The sequence below is a fragment of the Eretmochelys imbricata genome, chromosome 5 (assembly GCF_965152235.1).
Source record: "Eretmochelys imbricata isolate rEreImb1 chromosome 5, rEreImb1.hap1, whole genome shotgun sequence".
Lineage (NCBI taxonomy): Eukaryota > Metazoa > Chordata > Testudines > Cheloniidae > Eretmochelys > Eretmochelys imbricata.
In genome coordinates this window covers 47300488-47309010 of record NC_135576.1, presented here as the reverse complement: position 1 = coordinate 47309010, position 8523 = coordinate 47300488, and the positions used below count along the sequence as shown (strand labels likewise).

The following is an 8523-nucleotide window of genomic DNA, read 5'->3' as shown; positions in this document are numbered from 1 at the left end:
ACTATCTTTTTGGAGTCCTTTGCTATAGTTGTGGAAATGCAGCTTCAGTGCTGTAGCTCCCAAACAATTATTAATATGGTACTGTACCAGTGTGAAGGAGCATCTAAGAGGGAACAAAATATAAATAAGGATATTCTCTTTTTATATTTTGCAGATATCTTGTTGAAGCTGAACATGTTCTCGCATCTCCACTATTGATGTCTAGCGCAGAATAGATATTTCAGACAGAACCAATAAATCCATTTGCAGTAGGACCATCGTACATTAATACAAGATGGAAGACACATACAAAGACAGGACTTCATTAGTGAAAGGGGCTAAGGACATTGCCAAGGAGGTGAAGAGACAAACTGTAAAGAAGGTGAATAAAACGATAGACAAAGCTCAGGATGGGTATACACAGAGATCCTACAAACAATTCAAGGACGAGGAAGATGATGACGACTACTATACACAAGGAGGAAATTATGATGGAGAAGCCAATGATGATGAAGGGTCAAGTGAAGCAACTGAAGGGCATGATGAAGATGATGAGATTTATGAGGGGGAATATCAAGGAATCCCAAACATAGGGCAAGGCAAGGATGGCATAGTGGCCCGAGAGCAACCCATCCATGATGAGTATAAGGACCGTCATGAACTGGAAACAGAGAGGAAAGCTGATGAAGAGGAGCTAGCGCAGCAGTATGAGCTGATTATACAAGAGTGCGGACATGGCCGTTTTCAGTGGGCCCTCTTCTTTGTTCTTGGAATGGCACTAATGGCTGATGGGGTAGAGGTTTTTGTGGTTGGATTTGTGTTGCCCAGTGCTGAGACAGACATGTGCATACCCAATTCTGGATCAGGATGGCTAGGTGAGTCAAATCTATATGATTCTACTGTATGACAAATTACATTTGTAGTCTGTCTACTTATTATTTTGCTAACACTAATGCTTGTTAAGAAAAATAAATATTTTTCTCTATTAAATGTGACTTTGCAAGTCTCTAAATGTATTAGATGGCTGAAATGCGTTTAGTGAAAACAGTAATTTTTTTTAAATTTTTTTGTTTTGTTTTTCACAGTGAGTCAACAAAAGTAGGTACACAAATACTGTTGTAGTCTAAGGGCTTGTCTTCAGGATTTTGTGCATGGCAAGCTGGGGTGTAAGTCTACAGTTCACTAGCTTGTCACACAGTAACTGGCCATGTGGTCCTTTCCTCTCAGCACACTACAAGTTCTGTCATGCACTTTGACCTACTGTTTGAAATGTTGCTTTCAGTTACAGCAATAGACATCCAGAAGAACTATATTAAAAATATTATCTGATGAGTGAATTATTCTGGATTTACCCTGGTGTAAATGAGTAGATTGTGACCCTACAGCATTAAAATTGCTTTTTTTTTTTTTTCATCTTTATAGCGCATGGTTTTGTTAGAACTCTCTCTCATTTTCACGTTAGCTCAGTTTTGCTGTTGTTTTAATTCTTATCCCTTTGTTTTTGATTGTTTTGGAACTATCTGAATTTCCTAAATGTTCAGAATGTAAAAATTAGACTGTCCTACAAAATTTAAGTTATGATAGAAGCTGTCTTACTAAAGTATTAAGCCTATTTCAGATGGAATTCTCAACATTGATGCCAATAGTTTACTCGCTAGCTTTTAATACAGTGAATCAGATTCTGTTCTCATTTACACCCGTGCATCCTCACTGGCTTCTTTAGGGATGCATGGATATAATTGAGGGCAGAATTTGCACAAATAAGCATCCTTTGAGACCGTCTTTGCTTTTATATTAGTTGAAGGCTCATATACTTTGTTGCTCAAGACAAAAGACATTAGTTATTTGTGTGGTGCAAAGGTTAGTCTTCATTAAAATTAATGAAGACATCTAATTGATGACCGAGAGAGATGGCTGAACTCCTATAACAGGGCAAGCTACCTGGCTTCTAACATAGCAGCTAATTCCCTCTGATACTTTTCCACCAGAGAGGTCAGGCTGCCTATATCGTCTCCTCCCGGGGCTCGATTTCACATCTTGGCAGGAGGTGCTGCCATGACGGGAAGGTCCATTTTTATTAAAGCTTCAGTCTTCGCCCCCTTCTCCCAAACGCTAATACAACCCTGCCATTCTCTAGGGGCTCCCACATTTTGATCATGTTGCCCAGCAGCCAGTTCTGGCTTTATTTCTTCCCTCCACTCAATCACAGGAGGGATTGCTGTGACCACCACCACTCCCACTTGTTTCCCTCACCATAGGTACCTGGGTCTGATGTATTTCTGAAATATACAGACTGTACCCCCCTCTTGACTGCCCATCTCTTTGTCTCCCTCTTGGTCTTCGGGGATTTTCCCTTCCCACCGACCTCATTATTCAAGGCGCATACCCTTTTACTGTGTCCTGTTTCTCCGCTCTAAAATGTTTGGGTGGCCCCTTACTCTGGGACCTTGCCCTCACATGCTTCTATTTTTTTCTTATACGTCCCCCCCATAGTATTCATATTGCCTCCTGTGGCACTCAAATCTTCTGTGCCCTGTTCTTCCACATCAGAAACACACACACACACACACAGACAGTCCTCTCATGTAGGAGGCAGTGGTCTCCCTGCCAGCACTGCTGGGCTCCAAACCCCACCGTCTGTACCTTCCACTGCATGGCCCACTGTGCCTTCTGTTGCTGCCACTGTTCCTGCAGAAGAACTACCTATGTCCCTTGCTGCTGTTCAGACAGCAGATGAACAGCTTCTTCCAATTGCTGCACTGTTTCCACTTCCCTCCTTAATGGTAGACGACTTTGTCAAATCCTGCCAAACTATGCCAGTTGTAGTGGACTGGCCACCTCTTGTGTGACCCTGCGTGGCCTAGGATTGGGCTACAGGCAGCCTGCCTCAGTTTCCCCTCTTGGATTGTTCAAGAAACATAGACTCTTTTTTGTTCATTCCCATCCCTTCTTGAGTTGTGCACTATTAAATGAACAAACATTCAAAATAAAGTTTTCAAGTCCAGCCAAAAGTTCACACAAACAAAAGCTTCTCTTTCTCCTCCCAGGACTTCCTGCCTGGGGCCTTTCCTGCTTCGGCAGGCCACTTTCAGGCCCTACCTGGCTGAAGTTTGAGTCCTAACTGTCGGGACTCTTTGCTAGAACTTGCTCACTCTTGGCAGTCTCTAATCCCTGAGCATTGCCTTCTTCTGCTGCCCTTCATAGGGCAATCATCCTGAACTCTGCCAGGTGTGGCTCCTTCTGTTGTCAAGGTTGGCTACGCTGTTACAGTGACATTAAAATGATTTCTGGCAAATCTTAACTAAGATTCACTACAGAACTGTGTCTGAATTTATTCCTTAGAAATTATGTAAATAGAAACCTCACTTGTAAAGTTAAGAAAAGAGAACACACTTAGCTATCTGAGTATCATATAATAGTCTCATGCCTCAAATATGGAAATTATAATAAATGTTCCTATATCTTTTTGTAGAACAATATTAGATGCTGTGTTATAGAATTATTTATTTGGTAATACCTCTGTCATAAATATAAAGGGAAGGGCAACCACCTCTTTGTATACAGTGCTATAAAATCCCTCCTGGCCAGAGGCAAAACCCTTTCACCTGTAAAGGGTTAAGAAGCTGAGAGAACCTTGTTGGGACCTGACCAAAATGACCAATGAGGGGACAAGATACTTTCAAATCTGGAGCAGGGGGAGGAACAAAGGGTTCTGTCTGTCTGTGTGATACTTTTGCTGGGAACAGATCAGAAATGCAAGCCTTCCAACTCCTGTTAGATTAGTAAGTAATCTAGCTAGAAAATGTTAGATTTTCTTTTGTTTAATGGCTGGTAAAATAAGCTGTGCTGGAGGGAATGTATATTCCTGTTTTTGTGCCTTTTTGTCACTTAAGGTTTTGCCTAGAGGGATTCTCTATGTTTTGAATCTGATTACCCTGTAAGGTATTTACCATCTTGATTTTACAAAGGTGATTCTTTTACCTTTTCTTTAATTAAAATTCTTCTTTTAAGAACCTGATTGATTTTCATTGTTCTTAAGATCCAAAGGTTTGGGTCTGTGTTCACCTGTACCAATTGGTGAGGATTATTATCAAGCCTTTCCCAGGAAAAGGGGTGTAGGGCTTGGGGGGATATTTTGGGGGAAGACATCTCCAAGTGGGCTCTTTCCCTGTTCTTTGTTTAAAACGCTTGGTGGTGGCAGTATACTATTCAAGGATAAGGCAAAGTTTGTACCTTGGGGAAGTTTTTAACCTAAGCTGGTAAGAATAAGCTTAGGGGGTCTTTCATGCAGGTCCCCACATCTGTACCCTAGAGTTCAGAGTGGGGAAGGAACCTTGACAACCTCTTTAAAAGATTAACACACAAAAGCAAGGAAAATCAGAATTAAGTCTGCCATTGCAGTCTTATCTTCCCCTAATATGTACCGACTGTACTGTGACACCTTGGGTCATCTTAGCAATGGGGCCCACAAAAACATAATGGTATTACCTGCCCCCTAGCAAAATACAAGTGCTGTAGATTGCAATACTACAGCACAAGTGGTGAACATAATATTTATATCCATTATATACACAGCATGCATAGTTGGAATAACTATATCCCCAATGATATGTCGTATTCCTCCACATTGAGTCTGTGGCAGAAGCATTTTAATGGCATCATAAATGGGCCTTCACAGACATGCGTTTCCATTATTTCGCTGTTATAAATTCAGATCCTAATCACATCCTAACTGGGTCTTTTTAGAAGACCTTAACATTGTTTTACTATTATTTCATAACGTAATGGGATTGTTAATGTTGTTAGGGTTCTAAATTTATGGCACCAGGGCTAAAAGTTATATAGAAAAATCACTGCACATGCAGCTGTTTTTTTCTACAACAATCTAGATTACTAAAAAATGATGATTTTAAAGACACCCCCCACCCCCCCCCAGGCTGTTCTGTCATTGAAAAATGCCCTGTTGGTTCAATACATGTATTCCATCTCTCCATCGCTTTCTAGTCAGATACCAGATAGTTAGAGACCATGCAAAGAACTTAACCATTACCGTATAGAAAGGCTTCTGTGTTTTGTTTTTATATTTGGTTTCATTTTCACCAGAGCTGGCTCCCTTTATATCAAATCATTTCAACTAAGCTGTGGATTGCTATCTGGTTGGACGCCTTTTCGGTAACATGATGAAACTGTAGATCAGCTCTCTCAAACTGGTGTCTCAATACGTTTTAGTTTAAATAATATTGCCAATTTTCATCTGTTAGAGAATGATTTTCTCTTGTTAATAAATTGACACCCAAAGCACAAAGCTTGAGGGAAAGGCCTTCCTTGTTTGGTTCCCTATCCTGCAGTTTGATCTGCTCATGCAGACTCCTGCGCCTACATGGCACCCTGTTGACTTCATGGATCATTGCTACACAAGTCTGTCTTCAGAGTACAAGTTGCAGGATCCAGGCCTAAAACACAGCTTTGGTCCTTTTTTAAGGTATCCTTGCCAATGTTTTTTATTTCTTTCATTTAACTACATTATATGCCAAGCTCAAAACGAGGCTGGTTTTGCTTTACCCTGTTAGGACTTTGAAAGCTCCCTGACAATGAAAACCTCTGTGGTCTACTGTACAAACTGGTCTTCCCTCCAGTAGATTTGTATATTTTTTTTGCTATGAGCATAAGGTGCTAATTGACAAGCCAGTGTTGCCTTTTCTCTCTCTTGGAGATCACACAAGTTGATGCCACTATTTCGGAAAAAGAAAAGGCGTACCTGTTCTGGTTCAGTTCAATATCTTCATCAATGATTTAGATAATGGCATAGAGAGGACACTTATAAAGTTTGTGGACGAAACCAAGCTGGGAGGGGCTGCAAGTGCTTTGGAGGATAGGATTAAAATTCAAAATGATCTGGACAAACTGTCTGAAGTACTCCTTTCCTTTTTGCGAATACAGACTAAGACCGCTGCTACTCTGAAAACTATTTAGGAAGAAGATCTAAGAAACCCAACATATTTGTTAGAGACTAATTTCTGTGGAAATATTTTTAATGCTTTTCTTTCTGTTGCCTGGTAGGCAGCAACTTATGTTTCTTGGAATTGCACTCAGTGCAGCGGCAGAAACACTCAAGCTGATGTACTAAAAATATTTTCCCTTGAGGCAAAGCCTTCTCCTGGGAGTTCAGAAAGACAAGAAAAATACAATGTTTTCTACTGACACTAAGGATAAAAAGGTGTCAATCTGTTTCCCACTGAATGCTTCCTGACTACTTTAGCAAAATCACAATGGAATTACCTTCCTTGTAGATTCAAACAGAGCATTTTAGCCCCAGTTTATCAGATCACTCAAAGGGAGAAAGTGTACTAGCCTATCTTATGGGCAGTCTTATTGTGATTTTGCTAAAGTCAAGCTGGTGGACTTAGACCAACATAGTGAGGGGCAGAGAGGAGGAGGGGCCATGATATCACCTCAAGATAATGTATAAAGCCCAAGTAGTCACACAGAATATCATGTAATCAGTCTATGTGAGATCTCATGCTTTTCATTGTAAGGGGGAGAATAGAAAGAGATGACTCATGAAGGAGGAAACCATTGGTTTAGTTACACATACGGTGATTCATTGATTATAATTTATTATTGGAGGAGCTGATGGCAACCATTTATGTTTACGGTGCCTTACACTTTCTGTTATAAAAGATTCTTATGACCTTTTTTGAGAAGCTCTCAGAACTCCAGTGTTTGCAGCAGTTCTTTGTAATTTGGCAGGGAGAAAGCCTTTGGGCTAGAGAAGGGCCTTCTCTTTGTTCCAGGAAATTCCATTCAGGTTTAGCTGAGTTATAAACTGTTGACAATTGCCATTTCTAGGCTTGCTTGCTTTGTCAGCAAAAACGTTGGCAGGTTGCCAAACTAATAATTGAACATGAACATTCTAAAGAAATGGGCCCCATGTTGCCACTGCCACCTCCACAGACACGGCACTGAAAATCCTGCCAACAGACACCCTGCTTCTCTCAGAGGAACTGTAGTGTGGAGTGGAAGAGGAGAGAGCCAGGTCGTGCTCCCCTTAGCCCCACCAAGTGGCACTATATGGGGCAGGAGCCCACTATCTCCTTCAGCAAGGAAAAGAGGGAGCCAGTCTGAGCTCCCCCCTGACCAAATGCTGGATCCAGTACCTGGTGCTAGGAGTGTATTTGCCCCCGCTAGGGTAAACCTTTCTCTTGCTACAAGCTAAGGTCTGTAGCGCAAGCTAAGTTGCAGTGCTGAAGGCCTAGAATTCAAATCTTACTCATGTACATCATAGAATTAGTGTTTACCTTTTTCCTTAAAAGCCCTATAAATTACTTACAAAAAACCTCTATATTAAAAGAGTGTTGCATAGATTGCAAAGTCAAGCACTGGAATGTTAGAAAATGCAAGTATTAAGTTGCCCATCTGACCTTAATATGGCCCCCTTGTGCCTATGAATTATGATAGTCTTTAATTACACACTATTTTTTCTACAGGATCTCCCTGCCATCTCATTCAATATATAGGTAGTTCTTCAATATTTCTCTTATCCTCATCACTCAATGTGTGGCCACTTCCTTATTTACTGCACACCATCCAAAGCAAGTAATACAGAATTATTAATTTCTCATGAGTGTCCATCAGGGTAGTGTCTAAGCGCTTCACAAATGCTAACGAACTTATGTCCACATCTGCCCAGTGAGAGAGGAGGTTTTTGGAGGGTTTTTTTTTTTTTTAACTGATGAGGCCATCCAGTGGATCAGGCAGAGCTAAGATTAACACTCAGTATCTCCTGACTCCCAACACTGTGCTCATTTCCCCCATACCATGCTCTCTTACTGCCAGAGGAACTGACCATCTACCACTATTAATAACTTAATTGAAATGTATGCTCATCACTTAAATCAGGCCCCATGTGTATCAATTTGGACAGCAAAAAAATGAGGAACACACAACTAGTGGCTATCTGCCAAAATGTTGGTTAAGAGGGTTGCTCAGTATCATACAGCAAGTCCATGGTAGAGGCAGGGATAGAATTAAGTTCTCCTGTGTGGTATTCATCTATCTTACCACAAATGCATCATATCTCTTCATGTGGTGCCCTGCCTCTTTCACTATACACCTTCAGATTTTTAGACAAATAAGACTGAAACCTAGAAACATCCTCCTTCACTCCACAGCTGTGATTCTTCCCAAGAGCAGGTTCGTCCTATGCACTGACTGAAGCAGGGCTCCTGTGGAAAAAAAAGAATGTGATCATGTAATTAAAGACCTGTATCATAATGCATATACACAAGGGGATGGTTTAAGGCTACATGGACAATCTAAATTCTGGCATTTTTCTAATTTTTGAATGCTTGATTTTGCAAACTTAATGTTTTTAATGTAGTTTTTGTATGTATATTAATGTAGATGCAGATGGATTGTGTCCATTTTACTCTAGGGATGAATTAGTCCTAATATTTTAGGGTATAAGATATATTGTGAAAATGTATTTGTTATTCAGTTATATAGTGCTGTTTATGTACCCTTCACTGCACAAAGTGTAAATGT

The 8523-nt window shown here is 40.6% G+C and overlaps 1 protein-coding gene across 1 annotated transcript in view; it reads left to right on the top strand.

Moving 5' to 3' along the window:
* The first annotated feature begins 274 nt into the window (after window positions 1-274).
* The window catches only part of SV2C (synaptic vesicle glycoprotein 2C), a 168423-nt gene continuing 160174 nt past the window's right edge, over window positions 275-8523 (top strand). The window contains exon 1 of the mRNA XM_077816311.1: window positions 275-854. Within this exon, the coding sequence (XP_077672437.1) occupies window positions 275-854 (580 nt within the window). The remainder of the gene's footprint in view (window positions 855-8523) is intronic.